General features: G+C 40.2%; 1 protein-coding gene across 1 annotated transcript in view; it reads left to right on the forward strand.

Annotated features, from left to right (window-relative positions):
• The first annotated feature begins 430 nt into the window (after positions 1 to 430).
• Positions 431 to 21,663, forward strand: part of PTPRZ1 (protein tyrosine phosphatase receptor type Z1) — a 118,544-nt gene continuing 97,311 nt past the window's right edge. Inside the window, 1 exon segment of the mRNA XM_042468581.1 lies at positions 431 to 768. Coding sequence (XP_042324515.1) covers positions 708 to 768 — 61 coding nt within the window. The 5' untranslated portion in view covers positions 431 to 707.

The raw sequence follows: 21,663 nt of genomic DNA on the forward strand, positions 1-21,663 counted from the left end.
CCATCTCCACCTTTAAGGCCTCTTCCTTCCTTCCTTCTTTCCTTCCTTGGGCTCCCTTTTTCTTTCTTCCCTTACTTCTTTCCTTCCTCCCTCCATTCCCTGGGCTCCCTCCCTCCCTTCCTTCCTTCCTTCCTTCCTTCCTTCCTTCCTTCCTTCCTTCCTTCCTTCCCTGGGCTCCCCTCCTTTCTTCCTTGGGCTCCCTTTTTCCTTCCTTCCTTGGGCTCTTTCTTTCTTTCCTTCCTTCCTTCCTTCCTTCCTTGGGCTCCCTCCCTCCCTCCTTCCTTCCTTCCTTCCTTCCTTCCCTGGGTTTCTTTCTTCCTTCCTTCCTTCCTTCCTTCCTTTCCTTCCTTCCTTCCTTCCTTCCCTTCTTCCTCCTAGCCTCTCTCCTCCTTCCAAGGGGGCGCGCCCCCTCCCCTCCCTGCTGGGCGCGTGCCCGTGGCGCGTGCTCCTGGGCGGCGGGAGCCTTTCCTTGGCTCTTGCAGCTCGGTCGCTCTCTCTCGCTCCCTTTCTCTTTAGGCTCAGAGAGAGAGAGAGAGAGAGAGAGAGAGAGAGATGCCCTCCTCCTGGAGGCGGCTCCAGCAAGAAGCACTACGAGCAGCAGCAGCAGCAGCTCCTGGGGCAGGTGGCTCCTGCTAAAGGGGATTTGTGTGCCTTCCTTCCCTTGGCTTCGGAGGAAACGAGAAGGGCGAAGGAAGAAGGCTTTGGCCATGCTGGCCCTCCAGCCCTGGCTCCTCGCCTGCCTCCAGCTGGCCTGCCTTGGGCAGAGAGGTGAGTGCCCCCTTGCGCCTGCCCCTCCCGGCTCTTGCCTGACTGCTGGGGTTGGGGGGGGGGGGTTCTTTGGCCAGTGGCTTCAGAGAGGGCTATTGGTGCCATGGCCAGACTCTGAGGCTGAGAGAGTGAGGCTTCTCCATGCCAAGGAAAGGTTTATTTCTCCTGCAGACCTTTGAGACTCACTGGAAGAAAGGCATGGGCAGCATGGGCTCTTCCTAGACTTCAGTCTACTTCCTCAGATGCTATGCCCTCCACTCCACCAAAAGCATCTGAGGAAGTAGACTGAAGTCTAGGAAAAGCCCATGCTGCCCTTTCAGTTAGGACTTTACCACTCTGGGACTCATTTCAGACATCAAAGAGAGATCAAAGCGTCTTTGAAAGCATCCCGCAAATAAAGCAGAAACGGTGAGGAATCCCGTGAACGGTTATTGCACGCAGTGATATTGGGAATGCATTGCCACGGACATCCTGCCAGTCAAAAAGGAAGAAAAGTTCTCCCCTGTGGGCAGAAGCCAGAGGTTGAGTTATGGGCATCTCACCTCAGGGCCAGAGCAGGGCCCTGCTTTGGCCAGAAGAAAGGCCAGCCGGAATCTATTATCCTCCTCTTAAAGGAGGCGACCCTCTGCAGGGAGAAGAGATGCCCAAAGGGGGCACCTGTTCTCACCCGCACCAGTGGGAGACGCATGTATTCATTGGGTTTGTTGTGGTTGTTGTGTGCCTTCAAGTCATTTTCACTAAGGGCGGCCCTAAGGCGAACCTCTCCTGTGGTTTCCTTGGTCTGGTTTGTTCAGAAAAGGGTTGCCCTTGAGGCTGAGAAAGTGTGGCTTGTCCAAGGCCATCCAGCGGGTTTCATGGCTGAGCAGGGGAGCAAACCCTGAGTCATAGAATCGTACAGTTGGAAAAGACCACAAGGGCCATCCAGTCCAACCCCATTCTGCCATGCAGGAAATCTCAATTAAAGGATCCTCATCAGATGGCCATCCAGCCTCTGTTTAAAGACCTCCAAGGAAGGAGACTCCACTACACTCTGAGGGATTCTGTTCACTGTCAAACAACACCTCTTACCGCAGGAAATTGCTCCTAATGTTGAGGTGGAATCTCTTTTCCTGTAGCTTGCATCCATTATTCCCGATCCTATTCTCTGGAGCAGCAGAAAACAAGCTTGCTCCCTCCTCAATATGACATCCCTTCAAGTATTTAAACAAGGCTATCGTATCACCTCTTACCCGTCTCTTATCCAGGCCAAACATCCCCAGCTCCCCAAGTTGTTCCTCATAGGGCAGGGTTTCCAGACCCTTCCAGAGTTGTGGCCCAATGCTCAAACCACTACACCATTATTTATTCCATGTATATACAGTACTCCCTTTCTCCCATTCAAGATCTGGACCATCAGTTCTGGTTAATGAAAAAGTGGTCCCAGTTGCACTGCTCCATTGGTCAATGGAAGAGTGATCCCAGTTGCATTGTTATGCACCAAGGCAACTCACCACTCCACATAGCAAGCCTTGCGAGAGAAAGCAGGGCTGGTGGCACCCAGGATCATGAAGGGAGGGTAGTATCTGAGCCATTCTGTTCTCTCCCCCACCCAGGAGGCATGCAACCCTCCTCTGAGTCTCTGCACACATGATCGGGGAATGAGAAACTGCCTACAGTCCAACAGGCATCGACCTGCCTCTGTGGGGTGTTGGATTGCATTACGTGTTCAGGCAGCTGGCATTGGGTGCTCATCCAAACCGCTCATAGGATGGCTCTTTCCATTGAGATGAATGGTGGATGCTCTTGGCTCCTGCCCATCAAAGGACTGAGGGGGATTCCTCAGTCTAATGCCATCAAATAGATTTCTGTCTCTAAGAAGAAAAGTGTCTTTTCGCTAATCAGTTCACTCAATTCAGGACACACTTGTTTCGATCTGATTTTTTCTCTCTCCTCCCGGCAGTGCAGCTTACATAATCAAATTAATATTGAATATGCTCACTTTCATATAGAGGGCTTGTACTTCCTGCTTAATTTGCTAGCGCTTTTAAAAAAAGGATTTTAAATTAAAATGTTAAACAGTCAGATTGTTAAATACCAGTATGATACAATTACCAAACAAAACACAGGCTTCTCATTTCTTTGTGACATACAGTCACGGCTATTACATCGCTAGCATCTGCCAAAGGGAGAGGAACATATTGTTTCTATTACTGTGAGCGAGAATAAAGATTCGCTGCAGTCATTTATACCCAAGCCCCAGTTTTACAACAGAGAAAGTAGATATTAACCTATATTTTTTACCCAATAGGTGGTGCTGGTTTTAGTACATTAAACCGTTGTTAACAATGTCATGCTCTTTCTTTGAAGAAATTTCATTATAATGTTTATTCAACGTGTAAAATTAATTTGACTTTTCATTTTGAAGACTGCTAGAAGAGCTTAGTTTGTAATTAAAGATGGTCGGTTCAATGGAGGTTACACTGAAATAGCATGAGCAGTGTATTGGCATTCTTAGTTTTATGGTAGTTGCTATTATATGTTTCATCTCAATTCTTTTGCAAATGGGATTGTTTTTATAGAAAATGGTTGTCTCTTCCACAGCACCAATAAACATGTGTCTAAATATCTGTGGCAACAGAATTCATTCATTACAGTCAGTGGCAAATTCAGTAACAGCTTAGTTTGCTTAGTTTTTTGATAATAAGAGCCATTTTCATAATTGTTGAAATAGTTTGAATGACTCTGCTTTGTTTAAGTTGTTAAATCATATATTTAACGGGGCTTTTCCTGAGAGTTTTTAAATGTGTTTCCTGGTCTAGGAGAAGCAATATTATGTACAGTTATTGCAATGAGGCAGAAGACAGGACCTGATTTTTGTAGCATTAGACAGATTTTTCAAAACCTATTTTTAGAAAGAAAATGCTAACTTGTATGAATACCTTGAAGTGTTTGGTATGCAAAGGGATATGACAGTGAGATGGTTAAGAATAAAAGCTTAATTGACATATTAGATAGAAAATTTGCTGTTACTTGGCTATATCACTCTGAATCATCGCTCTCAAATATGAAATAAAGGAACATATATTATTTAGTGTAAATGACAGTATATTGCTTATCCTATGGAGCCATACTACTTGTTTGCTCAATTATGTAATAGTTCTAGTGTAAGAATGCACTCTACCAGATACTAACTATTATTAGCGCTCATTTTGAGATGTCTTTATAGGTTGAGATGCTTGTTATCTATGCCTATTTCCTTTGTGGTATTCACATTTTCAATAACTTCATTTTTCTATCCTGCTTTCACATTATGGTTGCAAAACTAAATATTTTGCTTGTGTTTGTGTATATGGGGGCATGCAAATAATAATCCTAGCATCTAAAATCTATGTTATGATAATGGTCCTTCTGGTACATATCATCAATGCCAGTTGGTAGTGTCTATGTTAATGCGGTAGTGAATCCACTCCTGGGTTAAGTCTTAACTTTAAAGGGCCTGTACAAGGTTGTTGTTGTGTGCCTTCAATTTTTTTCCAACTTATGGTGACCCTCTCACGGGGTTTTCTTAGCAAGATTTGTTTAGAGAAGGTTTTCCATTGCCTTCCCCTGAGGCTGAGAACATGTGACCTGCCCAGGGTCACCAAGGGCTGAGCAGATGGGCTGGGAAAGCCTGGGCTGAGCCTGTGCTGATCTTTGGGTTGGCCTGGGGGGCTGGTGTTCACACACCTGTCCTTGCGCTGATCCAGGACCTGGGACTGGCATGCTGATCCTTACCTTGCTGGCTGTTGATCCAAATGAGAGGCCCCCCAGTCGCCCCATCTGACATAAAAATGGGCACCTGGCTACACCCACACGGCCAGGTGCCCCATTTCTGCATCAGCCAGAGTAACTGCAGGGGGATTCTTGGTTGGATTGACAGTCAACAAGATAAGGAGCACCAGGGGGCTGTCTGAACAGTCCAGTTTTGCTGCAGTTTCTTAGAATCTACACACAAAACCAGGAGTGTTTTACACTGGGATAAAGGCACTTTAGCCTGGCAGTAGACCTGATCCTCTGGGTCCAGGTCTGCACAGGAAGAATCAGGCCCAGTCCTGCCCTGGGAGTTTTGGCTTGCATGATCTAAACTAGACAACATGAAGCCCGGGGAAGAGGGGGAAGCTGGGCATTTTGGCCTGTGCAGGCAACCCCTCACTGGGTTTCATATGCTGAAGCTATTTTGGGTTCAGCACTTTGGACAGCTGTTTTAAGTTTGGAGAAAACACACCTCACTGATATGGAAACCACTATGCGATGCTATGTATCATTGTGAATATATATAGTGAATATATACAGTGGTGCCTCGGGTTACGAAATTAATTCGTTCCGCGGCCGCTTTTGTAACCCGAAAAGCCTTCGTAAGCCGAATTGCCATAGGCGCTAATGGGGAAAAGCCGCGATTCCGTGCGAAAAAGCCGAAAAAAGCACCAAAAGTTTTTTCGTAACCCGAAAAAACATTCGTAACCCGGAACAATGATTCCCTATGGGATTTTTTCGTATCCTGAAAATTTCGTAACCTGGGTATTTCGTATCCCGAGGTACCACTGTATAATGGTGGTGCCCGTGTGGATGGGATGCCGTGATGATGCTGCCGCTGGCACGTTCTAGAGCTAGGGTTAGGGACCATACAATTGGTGCATGGTCCCTAACCCTAAAATCGCCACAGCCATGACCGCTTTTGGGCTGTCTGTCTCGGCCCTATAGTATCTTTTCATTACAAGAATCTGATATTTCCAAGATGTAATTGTAATTGTGACGTATTGTGAATTGATACTGGCTGTAATCCCGCCTCAATCTGTAGGGAGAGGCGGGAAAATATAAATATAAATATTATTATTATTATTATTATTATTATTATTATTATTATTATTTTTAAAACGATTTCCTTTCTGCCTTGAAATGAAAGCAAAGGAATACTGTGAATTACAAACTATGGATGGCCTGATGTTTGACAGTGGGACACACTCCCTTAGAGTGTGGTGGAGTCTCCTTTGGAGGTTTTTAAACAGGCTGGATGGCCAACTCTTGGAGGTGCTTTGATTTTGTGTTCCTGCATAGCAGAGGGTTGGACTGCATGGCCCTTGAGGTCTCTTCCAACTCTCGGATCCTATGATTTTATGATTATATATATATATCTTCTGCCACCTCCCACTGTAGACTTAGCTCATGTCATATCATAATTTTGCTTATTTTGAATTTGCCTTGCTTGTAATGCATTGGTATGTGGTCTTACTCTTGTTACTCTACCACATATCTTTGAGTCCATGTGTGGTATGTAAAGAGATTTGTGGGTGTCTGCACATCCATTGGTCTTCTGCCACTACACAGTCTCTGTCCCTTGAAAGCATTGCCTGTTTCACATTTAAGACTAGCAAGAACTTCCAAACTTAATAATCTTCTTTAAAGTCTGTGTTTAATTTTCTTCATCAAAACCATTGTAGTATATTTTGTGAATTAAGACCAAATAAAAATGAAGGAACAGTAAAGTTTAGGCCAAGTAAAAAATGATATAAATGGCACAATTGGTTCTATCAACAAATAGTTTTGATTTTGGATTGAAAGGATTAATGTCAAAGAGTATTTTCATAACTTTGTGAGCTCTGCAGAGTCACATGGTTCATCTGAATAAAAAAACTGAAATGTTACCTAACCTCATAACAGGTTTTAACAAAAATAACTTGCAGGCATTGTGTATAAAGAACGAGGCAGACTACTTTTCATGTTTTACTATACTGTAATAATTTTTCATGAGAAATCTCCAGTCTTCAATTGAAAAGAGTTATTTACTCCATTTAGATAAATTTGTTGCATTACACAATAAAAACGAGAAAGCCATGATGATCATATTACAATGAACTGATACATTTCTTTTATTCTCATCTGTCAGCATTCTTGAACATGTTTGAACCACTTGCAGATTAACCCACAACTTAGTTGTGTCAAAATGTTGAATTTCAGGCAGCTTAAACATATTTGCTGCAACTGGACTAAACTGGACTTAAATAGTACTTGATGTCTTTGTGTGATGTAGTTCTACTGGAGACTGTATGATTACTGAGAAGTAATTAGTTTGAATACTGTCATCTTAACAAGTCTTATTTTCCTTCTTTCTTGTACTTGTCATTTAAATGGCCAGTTCCCACTGAGACTGCTCTAATTAGGAATTTAAGGGTGAGAAGGTTCAGCTCTTTTGCTGACAATTTCAATTCTTCTTGAAACAGTGTTTTTCAAGTTTTCTTTCAAGTATAGAAGTCTCAGTTGATTCCGGAACTGCAGTATTATAGCTGAGGGATTTATTCTTACAACTTCATGCGCCAATTGAGGGCCCTCCCAGTATGACACATCTTTGGGCAGCATGGTCACTATGCCTATAAACTGTTCCACTCATTAAGTTCAAATATATCATGAAAACACAATCTAATGAAAAGGACATCTATAAAATTTAAAAGTAAATGCCAAAAATGTCGTCACCACTGTATATAGACCATATAGTGTACCACATAGTAGTGGCAATCCATGTGGTAAGTCACCTTAGATATGGACTGTGTAATATGTCGTACTTCAGATACAGCTGGACTGTAAATCCCATCAGTCTCAGTTGAACACAGTCAGTGGTGAGGGATGGTGGAAATTGCTATTCAGCAACATGGTTCCCAATTCTATCCTAGATATTATAGCTGTCATGCATGCAGAAATTTCTTTGTTCAGCCAAATTATGTATATAGAAAGTAACAGGTATAAAATTAATATTTATTTCATTGGCATTTTATTTTAATTCATATGTGATGCTTATTATTATTATTATTAACCTTTATGTATAAAGCGCTGTAAATTTACACAGAGCTGTACATACAATCTTTTTAATTAGATGGTTCCCTGCCCTCAGGCTTACAATCTAAAATTTCCAAAGTCCTCACAAAACCTACTACCTATTTATGTCAGATCAAACATGAGTGCTTCTGAATTAAATAGCTCTTACTCCCAGGTACTACCAAGTAACTATGGCGGGATACAAACCGCCATTTAGTACGTATACAATACGTACTAGGGTTAGGAAGGGGCGGTGCTTCCGCACCCCCCTAACCCTAGTACGTATTGTATACGTACAAGATGGCGGCGCCCCTTCTACATGGGCGCCGCCATCTTTACGTACTGGACGCACAGCGTCCAGACGTGTCACGGCGCCTATGACGTCGCGAGTCCGCGCCAGGCGCCTCGCGACGTTATTGAGGCGCCGCAAAAAGAAGCTCCGAAATGGAGCTTCTTTTTTGCTCCGCGCGGGAGTCGCGCGGTTTGGCTGCTGCGGCTCCCGCGCGGAGCAAATGGCGGCGGCGGACCACCGCAAAGCGGCGGTCTGTACCCCGCCTATGTATAAGATTACAGCCTAAAACCTCAACTACATTCTTTCTGGCAGTTGCCTTGACCTTTTGTATTAGATGCTATTGATGTGAAGCTCACTGCCTTAAAAATACAGAGCAAAAGTCAACAGTGATCCAAACGTTTTCATGGCATTGTAGCTGGAATTCAAAATGCTTTCTAGAGTAAGACCACAATCTTAAGCAAGATGTAAAACTTTGATTTACCATCCTGGCCAAGAAGCAGTATAGAGTGTGGTGAATACTGACTGTGTCCAACTTGAATCTAACAGAAAATGTTGTGTAATAGAGCGGTGTGGTATTTCTGTTCAGGTAGCCATATTAGAAGTAGGTGCAGTCTAATCATGTAGAATTGGCAATACAGTGGAAAATGAACAGATCTGAGCATTCTGAAATTGAGATCGACTTCATCAGGTGCATGAAATGTTATCCTAATTTGACAGGTGTATGCATATAGAGAAGAGCCTGTGAATTATAAAGTGAGAGGAAAATAACATGAAAAAAATAAGGCAGAATCAGTTATATTAATGTGAAGTCAAAGGCTTTCATGGCCAGCATTCACAGTTTTTTGTGTGTTAGTCAGGCTATGTGGCCATGTTCTAGAAGAGCTTATTCCTGATGTTTCGCCAGCATTTTAGGCTGGCATCTTCAGATAAATTCTCTGAAGATGCCAGCCACATATGTTGGCAAAACATCAGGAATAAACTCTTCTACAATATGGCCACATAGCCTGAAAAACCCACAAAAACTAATTAAAGTAACCTTTAAATATATTTAAAAGTTATAATAACTTTTATGAATAAAATTGTTGATGATAATACAAGCATAAGGTTGTGAGTTCAATCCCAGCCAAGGGCTCAGGCTCATTTCAGGCTTGGATCCTTCCGAAGTCACTAAAATGAATACCCAGCTTGCTGGGGGCAATTACCTTACAGTTATAAACCGCTTAGAAACTGCTTAGTGTGGTATGAAGCGGTATATAAATGAAGCTGGTATTGCTATGTTAACATTGTTAATTAAATCAAGACTGTTAATGATATAAAAACCCATTATCTCAATTCAAACTATAGGTAATAAATTTAGTGTCTTTATAAATTCAGCATAAGAACTTCTCTTGGATGTAAATATCTTATATAATGACATACCTCACTTTGTGTATCATCACAGTTACAACTACAGCTATACATACGTAACTATTCTGGTACTGTAATTCAACTGGAATGAATGTTCATTAACAGTTAACAGTACACCTGGACAGCAGACTGAGAAGGCATACTGCTCAGCTTGTCACAGTCTTCCCTGCTGTGGCAAGATACATTTAAATTATAGGGATAGTGTCTAAATTTACATCTCTGTCTATGCGATATGTAAATGTGCAAGCCTGTGCCCTCATTTTGTCCTCTGTTTTGACAATATATTTCTTCATTTTGGGGAATGTGTAAGTGGCTATACAATGAGCATTCCATGGAAGTGCTGAACACAGACTCTAACACTTAAGTCTGTTAGATAGGTCAACCTGGGGTGCCCAGAGACAACACTCCCTGAACTAGATTGCTGAGTGACCTGTTTGGCATTCCCAGTCTCATACTTCCCAATGCCTGCTTAACATAACACAATGTACAAGGTAAAAATTGGCAGACGACTGTGTACTTGCCTTCAGGTAGGAAGATTTAAGGTTACCCAGCCATCAGAAGAAGACCAGACCCTGTGGCATTTTGATGGGAAGACTAGCTGAAAAGACCTCAGTTAACTGCTGTATTTTTCCAGCACAAGTGAAGTTGGGGTTGTGCCAGGTCATGCAATACTAGCCCTGTAAAGTACCTGTGCTGATTGAGGCTCACCTTATGCTTTGTGGGCTCCTGACTGAAGCCTAGGCAAGACGTGTTAAGTGAAAATCTAAACTGCAGGTCATGGGAAAGTTGTGGTCCTCCAAATTTTGTCAGCTCTTGCTAGAATAGCCCATGGGAAATGGGATCTGCAATCCAAAACAGATAATAAAGATAACCAATTCCCAACCCTTGCTGGAGGTAAATGTCAGTGCTCTCCATTCCTTAGGAAGTAAGAACATCGTAAAGATTGAAAGTGTATTCTGTCTCCATCATTATCAGCAAATGGTAACTGGACAATTCATATGTTCTGTGCCTGTCCACTCTAGAATCTGTTCTTCATTTATATCCACCAAAAAGCTTTTGCTTTTTAAGAGGTAGGTTTATTTTTCTCCTAACCATTCTTCCTTCTTCCTCATTCCCATTTTTTTGGTAATATGCAAGATTTTCATCTATATTTCCCTCAGTTTCCCCTGTAATTTTTTGTGCCAGTACCTGACCAGAGTTAAGCCAAACAGTTGGTATAAACTCTTACAATAGAAATAGAAGGCTATCTCTAATAATGTTCAGAGTAGCTTTCTCTTACTATTGAACAGGCCAAGTGATCTATCCCCCCTTAGGATTCACATGCTGAGCACATACTTAAACAGGAGTTTAATGTTTGAAAGCATGTTCAAAACTGCTTACAAATTCAGTAAAACCAAACCATGAGCACAGACATTTCATGGCACTAGATTGTCAACTGTTGAATCATACACCAATATAAAATACTGAAACTGTTTAAATTTTAATAAAGTACCAGCATGACAATAAGATAAGAGAAAATGTAAATGCATAATCTCTGTCAGTATAAAAGTAGCAGAAAAGATAATCACATACTCAGTACTTCAAAGAACTCATAAAGTTACATTAGGGGTTTAAATATAAAAACAGTTTTGAGGCAGCCCATCTTTCCTCCTCTTGTAACTCTTACCTAGGGCATCTTGAGTCTCTCACTAGGGAATCCAATTTCACCTCCATTCATCCTCTAAATATACCAAATGTAATCACAGACCAGCTTTTTTTTATAGCTAGACTCACTGAAGTTTCCTCTGCACATACCAAGTGTAATAAGCCAGATACAGAAGAAAGATACTAGGTATTTCACAGCTCATAACCACATGCTGATTTTCTTTGTGCAAAACCTAGCTGTATTATATATCATTTTAGTAGACGTTTTGGAGCTTCCAGAAGGACAGCTCCTAGTACTAGTGATCAGATAATATTGTGTCACTAGTCCACAATTCTGTCCATAGTGCTTTGAGTGTGTGTGTGTGAGTGAGAGAGAGAGAGAGAGAGAGAGGAGAAGAGAGAAAGATAGAAGATGTGGTGGACAAACATGGCTTATGGAGGCCTAACTATCCACATCTTGTCTGATCTTGCAAGCAAAGCAGGGTCAGCCCTGGTTAGTACTTGGATGAGAGACTGATAATGAATCCCAGGTACTGTAGGCTGTATTTCAAAGGAAGGAACTGGCAAAACCACCTCTGAGTATTCCTTGCCAAAGAAAAACCTATGAGATTCATGGAGCCGCCACAAGTTGACAGGCAACTTATAGACACACATACATATGTGGTTTATATACTGCCTTTCTCCCAGGATTGGGAAGGTGGCTTTCAACATAAATTGAAAAGGTTCCAATGAAAGCACAATAAATTGTACATATTAAAATAAAAATGCAAATTAAACTAATTATAACATTAAAATCAGTAATTTTCTTATAAATCACCTATTCCCTAAGACTGGACTCAAGGTGACTTACAAGATTTTTTAAAAAGAGTAAAATCACATCTAGCTTACAAATAATATAAATGTAAAATTAAAATAGTGTTAAACTATAGAATTAAAACCATTTAAAACAGTAATGTAAAATATTAGAATAGAAGTACATTAAACAATAAACCATTTACAAGTAAAGCAATCAGTTCTCAATAACAGTGGTGGTATTTGGTATATAATATTAAAACACCAATTAAAATTATTTAAAAAGTGGTGATAACCATTAAAGTATTATAAGATCTAGATAATCTACTACTGTATAAAGCTTCTGACCAAACCAGACGGTCAGTTGTTGAAAACAGAGAGCTGGGGAGCATGCAGTTCTCTATACTGGGAAATCCAGATTTGCTAGTTTAATATAATATTTAAAAAATCTTAGTGTGAGATCTGCTGAAAGGTGAACATGTTATGTGTTTTGCTCATTTAGTAGGCAGAAGTAATGAGAAGAAGTCATGGGCAGCAACGGAACCCTATATGGGAAAACAAAAAGAGAAGCAATCACAAAGCAAGGGAACAAAGACAGTATAGTATCAGGCAATGAAAGAACAATATGGAGACTGACAGAGGAGAGATTACAGAAATGTAATATGCAGGAAAAAGAAGGATAGGCTAAAGAAAAAATAATGGGGAAAGTCAAATGTGCTTCAGTAGTTAATATAGAAGCTACCAAATTGTTGATTTCATAAAAACATAAACATGGGTAAAATGATGTGTTGACGTTTATAGCTAAAGTGCAGTTATACTACAGTAGAATCAGCTTGAGCTGGTATAGCAAGAGAGGTACAGGTTTTCATTGACAGGATTCTTGGAGAGGTGAACGCCACCACACATGTGCTAGGCCCTTACCCTTCCTGGCATATCAAGCAGCCTAGAAGGGAACAGGCTGCATGCATGAAGGGATCATGCCTTCTTACAACAAGGCAGAGTGCCAGCTTGCCTAAAGGAGGCAGCTGTGAGCCCTATGATGGATAATTATCAACTAGTGTCCAACCTACTATTTTTAGACAAGTATTGGGTATGGAACAGAGAAAGTATTTTTGATCACCTATCTACCACTGCCACCTCTGCTTCCACAGATGATTCGGCAGAATTCCCCAAACTGCAAATATTAAGTCTGAAAAATGTTGACCTTTTATTATTTTATAAATTCCCCTGAAAAGGGCCTTAAGAAGAGTACACAAAAGCTGAAGCATGTTGGCCTAGTTTTACAAATAGAACAACAATGTTTTGAGCATCTTGAAATGTATGTCCAATTTTGTATTTTGTTATAATGTGAGACAGCCTGATGGTTGCCATGGAGGTTATAAATGTTCTAAGCTGCTCTAGACAAGGCGATCACAGCATGAATGTTGAATGCTTCATTCAGACCCACTTCCCCCAGCTCAGACAGGCAAACTTGTTAAACAGTGAGGTGGAGAGTAAAGCTATAGAATCTTTGATGAAATTAAGATCAATACCTTGGAGCTTTAAGCTAACAGGCAATTGTTGCCTTTTCTAAAAACAGATATCGAACTAAATTGATGTAAATCCAAGCATTTCAGTTTAGCTAGTATCTCCATAGGTCTGATTTTTTTATAACAGAAAAGTAATTTGTTGCTTGAAATACATAAAAGAATTGAGAGAGATGAAATCACTGTGGGGTTTTTGCATTTCTAGTTTCCTTCTTTTAAATGTAATGTATATGGAATGTTCTATAAACTTAAATGGATCCAGATGTATCTTAATGAACAAGCAGTTTCTATGTGCACTCATTGATAGGATTTTGCACACAGCCATTAGCATATGTAAATTTTCTTGGCAAATCATTAGCCATGTCTTTTAATGTGACTAGCTTTCTGTTGCTTGGGATGCAGTATCAACAAATTTTAGTATTCAGTGGAAAGTCTTAATTTGACTTTTCTTGTAATGGTTTCCTTTAAGTCATTATGTCTTAAGACAGACATTGTCTAATAAGGAATATCCAGTGGACCTCTGGAACACTGTAAATTAAAAAGCTTGAAAGCTCATTTTGAAACTGAATGGAACAAGTCATCAGACGTACTCCCTTGGGGCGCTTGGACATTCCTTAGGAGAGGCAGACACAATTTCTTCTTCCCTGTTTCACATCAGATGTATTCTTGATGATTTGCAGGCAAACTCTAAATTATTGTTTTTGTGTGTTAGTGGCATTGTAAACACAGAATGCTGGCTGGTACTGTGTTTTGGTTTAACTCACTTCTGCAGTTAGCAGTTTGTCTATTGGCTTACAGTAAGTAACTATTTCTTCTGTGCACATAGTTTTTGATGCTGCCTACTTGTAGTCATACATATGTGTGCACATACAGACATGCACAGACACAGTTTTTTCAGTGTCATTTCCCCTCACATCTACACCCTAGTGATAAAACAGGATCATAACAAAAGTATGGAAATGACAATAGGATTCCTTCCCTTGTCCCTCTCTCCAATCTTGAAGCTTGTTTTGTAACACGCATGAATGGTCTAAAACACGCTGCAGGAATAATCCCGTTCAAGACTGCTTTAACTGCTGTGATTAAGTGCTAGGGAATCCTGGGAATGGTAGTTTATTGTGGTACCAGAGCTTTCTGACAAAGAAAGTTGAATGTCTCACAAAACGACAGTTCCAGAATTCCCTAGCATTGAGCCAGGGCAGTTAAAGTGGCCTCAAACTGGATTATTTCTTCAGTGTGTTTTGGAGCAATGTTATGCATATCCTTCAACTGTTTCAGTTTTGCAAAGGTGACTACAGTTAATCTTCTGCTGTACCACTTCTTATCTGCTTTTAAATTGTCCTGGTTTCTCGCTCATCCTTTTCACCCCTTTGCCCTTGGTTTACTTCAGTTGCACCAAACTGAGCTTATAATACAAAAGTAGTTAGTATTCAGTTAAGTTAGCAAGTGGAAGAAAAAAGGAGAGAATAGATTCTTGCCTTCTTGGTAGGCTCAGGCAAAATCAAACTGCTGCAGCCTCTCCTACCTTTGGAACAGAACATCCTGCTTTGTGTAACACCACATTGCTTCTTGTGGTAAAAAAAAAAAAAGGAGAAGTAGGAGTAGGTATAAGAGTAGGGAAGGGGGAGGTTACTGCAAGTAAAGAGGAGCTTTCTTTGCAGAGATCCTGATTGAATTACAGCACTCTTAAAACTGTGCACCAGGTGGTCTCTCAGTATTCTCACAGACACAGAGATTCATTCCACACCTCTGACTTCCATAAAATTGGATCAATATTGCAGAGGAGCATTCCTGATTTGAAATTTTCCCCCTCCATTCCATTCTGTTTTTGTTGTTGTTCTTCAGGTGTGTGTAAACGCTATATTTTAAGGTTTAATTACTGATTTTTTTCACTTCATCCCCTCTCCTTGGTTTTTGCTAATCCTGCGTGTGTGCCAGGGATGCACAGTGGCACAGGAAACAAAGTGTAACTTCTAGAAGTTGTATGTCGGGAGACATTTTATTGTTTAATTAGTTTGAGATGTTTCCCCCCCCTAAGAGTTATGTTCAGTTTACATTAGCAGTGCAATCATGCACACATCAGCTTAGGAGAAAGTCCCAATAAGTTCAGAGGGTGTTGTTCCAAGGTAAATGTGTTTAAGACTGTAGCCTGAGAAATTGTAAAAGGCTATTAGAGTACATGTCTTTATGACAATCATGGGTTTTTTTTTAAGTTTATCTTTCTAAACTCATTCTTAACTAATTTCCTAACTACTCATCTTCCATTTATTCCAGGAGCTAAAACTATTCATATTATGTATTTACCCCACCCTACCCCTTTTTCACCTTGTGAAGTAATCCAAAGTTGCATCTACACTGCATAATTAATGCAGTTTGACACCACTTTAACTGTCATGGCTAGGTTGACTGGCTAAAACTGATCACATGGGTGTTATCTGGTAAGCTAGGATTTGGCCTGATCTATAATGTGCCTTGAGACATGGATATGAGGGCAAGGGCAGGCACACACTTTAAGTCTCAGAGGAGGGCAACAGAGAGATGCACACATACACACACAAACACCGTGTTGTATTTATGGATTTCGGTCATCCCCTCCCTTTTCTCTAGCTTCCCTAAACCCAGTACATACGTTTCTCTGCTTGAAATAGTAGATTTCTGTGATCTTTCTCATAAATAATACTTGTTGCCTGGCCATACCCACTCTGTAATATTGCTCAGTCACACGTGTCTGGTTTTCATCTGTGAAATGTTGGGAATGCATGTTTCAGCCTCTTCTGGATGACACTTCTCAGTTTTAGTTGCTGCCAGATGTTTTACAAATTGAAATATGCAACATTCCTAGTATAGAAAAATGAGGAAAGATTCATCTATTGGATGTGAACCTTACCATAGAGTTTCTAAAAATAGAGCAGCCCTACTTGAGTCAAAGAACAAAATGGTTCCCCCATCCACACTTTTTATGGAGGTTGATTGGACTAGCAGTTCAGTCTTATTTCAGCACTGATTATTTGCTGTTCCCTTAGCACTGTAGCAGGCAGCAGGCTAGTTTAGGAGGTGCATAAACAGAGAAATCATGCACAATAGCTCTATCCCCCCAGAGGAATACATGATCATGAAGTACAGGAAGAATGACTGGGAGTCTGTCCTTCTGCACCAACTGCCTGAGGCGATTGCCCCATTCTGCCTAATAGTGAAGTTTAGAAGTGATGAGGATTGACTAGGATGGCAAGGTAGATGATCCTCACCATACTTTATCCTAGGACAGATTGTCTTATAGCTGTCATACAAGGGGGCACACAGAAGTCTACTTAGGGGGAAAGGAGTTCATGCTTTTAAAAACAAAGCAGAATGAAACACCATTCTATAGAACAGTGGTTGTCAAGTACAGGTGTTTATTTTGTTCCAGTATTTTGAATTAATTTGGCATTAAAATATGCTGTCTGTTGTTATTTGTCATCAATTTGACATCAACCTATGGTGATCCTCCGTATGACAGAACTCCAAGATCCCCAAATATCATCTACGCTGCTCATAACTTGCAAACCCAGGGCTGCTGTTTCCTTGACTTGGGCTGTGGTTTCTCTGCCTGCAGTGTGGTCTCTGTTTCTGTGGGGTAGAAAATTCTGTGGGATTACATGCTCCTGTGAGACAAAGAAGCTGTGCTGATGACAGTACTGCTGCTAATAGGGCCAGATAGGATTTCTCTAAGAAGCTAGACTAAATATCCCTAACAGCTACTGGACAGCAGTCTTAGTGGTGTTAGTGGTGCTGGTATAACACTGGTCATGGGTCACTCAGAAAGAACATCAGTAGCATCATAGCTAACCATGAAAGACTGTTCCTGAAACCTCTTACCTTGAAAGTGGTAAACTACTTCAAGCTTCTCACCTTGAAAACCAGGTAAAAGGTGTTATACATTCAATAAATTATGAACTATGAATTACAAGTGACCAATGGCTTTTAACAGATGAAGGAGTTTTGGAAACTGCAGCTTGTCACATCATAGTGCTATGAAGTAACTATAGTGGGAAGCAGGGAACGTGCATCTGCCCCAATATGACTTTTTGCTTCTTAAATATGGGGAAAAAAACAGAAAAACAGGCATGCTTAGCCTCTGTAGAGTTATTTTTCTGCAACACTGCATTGCCATTTTCTGTGACTGTTAAAAGACTTTGGCATCCGCTGATCAGAGCAAGGAAGCAAACTTCAGTAGTCAGCAATGTAGACATTTGAACACAGAATAGATTCAATAGAATTCATTCAAGTGGTCATACAAATAAGGTTAGCTTAGGAATTAGTCTCTTTCTCTATTCATGACTAGTAGGTCTGTACAAAAAAAAAAAGATTTGGGGGTGCTACCATTTAATTCTTAGTGGTTCTGTGCTTTTTCTGAATCATACTGTCAGATGTTGGGTTTGTATTGTATGAATCTGGCAGTAAAATGTTCCACCATGAGCCAGTATTCTTTATTATCTACACATGGGAAGCTCCGGTTTCCCCCCACTACATGGCAATGTGACAGCAGCACACAATCTGCTAAAGATTTCTCTGAATCGTGGTGTCATATCCTAGCCAGAAACCCCAGGGGAAATATGACTGTGGGAAAGATTTTTAAATGCTGCCTCTGCTTTCTCCTGAGAATGTTAAAATATGCACAAATTCATTTATATTCCAGCAATATTCAAATGTTCACAATAACTAGCAGTTAGATCTTTAGGGCTAGCTGCAAGTCTCTTTCAGTAGTAGAAATGGGGTGTGATTCAGGTGAACCTAAAACTATGGCACATCTTTTCAGTGACTGTAAAATCTTTTGTCACCACTAATGTCAAAAATACTTTGTGGATTCATCGCATGCAACTGATTGGATGGATGGATGGAGATACTTGCAAAGGTAGCTTCTCTTTCTTCTTCCATCAGTTGAAACTCTGAGCCATAAAAAGAGGAAGACAGTTATCAAGATTTTTTTCTTGCAGTGACAGCTGCTGATATCTCTTCATGTCATTCTGAACTTTGAATGTGCTATTTTGGATTTAGGGTTCAGCACTTTGGATAATTTTTTTAAAAAGTGGTTTGACTAAAGTGCCTAGCAGATTCACCACTCTGCTGTCATAGAAGTCTGCAGCTGCTACTGCCTGACTGCTGCCTTGGCCAGCTCCACAAACATCTGTGGCCAGTACAGGACTAGAATATGGAAATTGGCTTCAATGTTACTATGTTTTTCATAATTATAATTAATAACTAATTACTCCAAAGAGTGGATATATTAATCAAGCTTTCCAACACTAGAAACTGGAAATAACTAGTTTCAGCCCGCTAGTATTATTGTGACTTAACAGGTGATATCTTTTGTTAGGTAACTCACTTTTAATTGCTTTTAGAGTTACATTGTAGTCTCACTAAAAAGTGAAAGAGAAATATTGTATGTTAAAGGACTGCCTCGGGCTGTTTCTCATGCTTGTGCTGGCTTGTGCTCCACTGGAGATGTTGAGAATGAGGATGTTTTGCACCATAGTACATGTATTTGTATCATTGGATACTTTCAAAAAGTACTTGAAATAAATATTTAGTGACTTTCGAGAAAGGAGAAGCCAGATAGTTAAGTCGAAGTTTTTCATAACTGGCATCCATAGTTTTTTGTGGGGTTTTCAGGCTATGTGGCCATGTTCTAGAAGAGTTTCTTCCTGATGTTTTGCCAGCATCTGTAGCTGGCATCTTCTGAGAATGCTTGCCTGGAAAATGAAGATGCCAGCCACAGATGCTGGCGAAACGTCAGGAAGAAATTCTTCTAGAACATGACCACATAGCCTGAAAAACCCACAAAAAAGCCAGATAGTTACTTTTGAAATTGTAGCCATAATGACAACTAACTACTGTCAGAGCTTTGCAACTATAATACTGACATGTTACTTTTTAAAAAGTAAAAAGCCTTGTCTTGTTGACATTGTTAGAAATATGGTGAATGGATTACAGACTAAACCGAGTCAAATCTACTTTCAGATGAAACCATCTGCTTCTCTTTCTCTAGCCTTCTGTTGGTCTAGGGCAATAAGGTTGAGTGCATGGCTGAGGAAAGGACAGTAGATACTCTGAATCAACCAGTGGCATTTCCATTGAAAATGGGTGATCAATGAAGAATATGTGCAAGTACATACTTCTTTGAATTAATGTGCCCATTTATGAAATTGACAAAATCTATATCTAGTACATATGGAAAGTACTGTATACCCCAGCCTCCTTCAGGCATTCATTATCAGTGCTCAGTGAACATATGAGGAAAGAGAATGCATTAGTCCCCCTTCCTTTGAAGAAAAGGGGTACAACAGCCTCACTCACCTCCATCTTCTCTGTTGCCCTTTACTTGTGGAAGGTAGTGGTCTGAAAGGGAGAATCCTTTATATCCCTTGAATTCTCTTCTTTAGACAGTGATCATTCACATCCCAAATATTGGATGGTGGTTACTCAGGGGAACGTGTGTGCTCCCCTTCTTATGTGTTAACTGAGTACAAATAGAGAATGTCTGAAGAAAGCTAGTGTGTTATTAAAAAGTGAATATAGATAGCTGTACTTGATTAATATAATGTTTCTGAATTTCATGGGCTTTGGAAAACAATATTGTGATCTGCCACAGAACCAGAATAATATTCTGTATTTTTATATCTCCAGACACAAAACATTGAAGAGGTGACCTATGTGACCTCTCAACATAGGAAACTTAATTGCTTCCATTACAGCAGTATAGCTAAGTGACCTAGATTAATGAGAGAGAAGTATAGACCAGGATGTTGTTGAACTACACCTACTATCAACTGTAATAATCATAGACAGTTGTGCCAAAATTACCCATAAGGTTGCAGTGTTTTTAACTGTGGTTTGAAAAATCAGGACTTTGGGGAAACTGCTAATTTGACTTTTACTGTCAGACTAGATATTTTACATGGCTTTAATTTTTCTGTGATTAATCTCACTGCATAGCATCTTCCCTCCTCTTTGCAAATGATAAATAGTTTGTGTACTAAATAAGCAAATCATCATGTCAGAATCAATGAGAGGTGATGGTGGTCACAATCTAACAACATCTGGAGAGCCATGAATTCCCCATTCCTGCTAGATTACCTACAGGTGTTACATGAATAAACTCACTCATACACATGTGTACCTAATATCTAAGCCCTTTACTTTCATTTTAATGCAATATAGGCAGGTGGAAATCCTGCAGAATCAAAGTATTTATTTTGGAAAGATTTCAGAGAAGCTTAAAAAGGAGGAAGGCAAAAGGAGGAAAGAAAAAAAGGAATGTACAGTCAGCCCTCCTCATCCACAGATTTTTTTTTTATTCATGGATTCAAGCATCCACGGCTTGAAAATGTTCCAAAAAAGTATAAATTCCAAATAGCAAACCTTGATTTTCCATTTTATATAAGGGACACCATTTTATATAAGGGACACCCCTATTTTATGGGACGTGAGCATCCATAAATTTTGTTATCCACGTGGGATTCTGGAACCAAAAACCAGTGGATAACAAGGGCCCACTGTAGCAGCACCTTTAAAGCTAGCATGAGTTTTTTGAGGATATAGACCCACTTCTTCAGATGCAGTATAGCCTTAGGCTGTAAACCTAAAGCCTTAGGTTTAAAAGCATATTTATATGGTTGTGGGAATGGGATAGAATGTAATAGGATCCAAAAAGATACACATTATGTCCCTTACCCTATATTTGCAAAAGGCTTTCAGATCTTTATAGTGGTGCTGATGTGCAAAAGCAATAAATTGGCTTCCCAAAAGTCATTTTATCTGGGTTCAAAATTTCCTATGAGAAAATTCCTTTTGTCATACCTGCAGTAATGAGGAATCTTGTATTAATATATGTAGTGAGCCATGAAACCATTGTCTTTGTTCATATCTCTGCTAAAGGATTATAATTTCTGAATATCATTCAATCCAGTTGTTTCTCTTTCTAGACTTCCTTTAATTTCTTTTTATCCAATGATTGTGACCTGTAAATTCTTTACTGTATGTCCCGGAAGGTTAAAATATTCAGCAACTGGTTTTTGGATATTGGCATTTCTAATTTGTGTCCTTTTTTGTCCAATATAGAACATAGAGGGCATTACTGGTATAGGATGTTATATATTACATTGGAAGAAGAGCAAATAAATGCACCTCTGATATGGAAATTACAAAGAAAAAATAGGAAGATAAACAGCTGAATTGTATTAACAAATCCCAATTTATTATATTCTGATGCTAATAAACAAAGGCCCCAAATACATGGGCCAAAAGAAGCGGTTTCTGGATGCTTTCAGGGCATGGTGCTTACGCTCCCAAAGTGACTGGAAGCCACTCTGAGGTTGCCAAAGGCGGCCCAGAGGTGCTGCAAAAAGGAGCCTATTAAATTTGTCTCCTGGT

This window comes from Sceloporus undulatus, chromosome 5, assembly GCF_019175285.1.
Source record: "Sceloporus undulatus isolate JIND9_A2432 ecotype Alabama chromosome 5, SceUnd_v1.1, whole genome shotgun sequence".
Taxonomy (NCBI): domain Eukaryota; kingdom Metazoa; phylum Chordata; class Lepidosauria; order Squamata; family Phrynosomatidae; genus Sceloporus; species Sceloporus undulatus.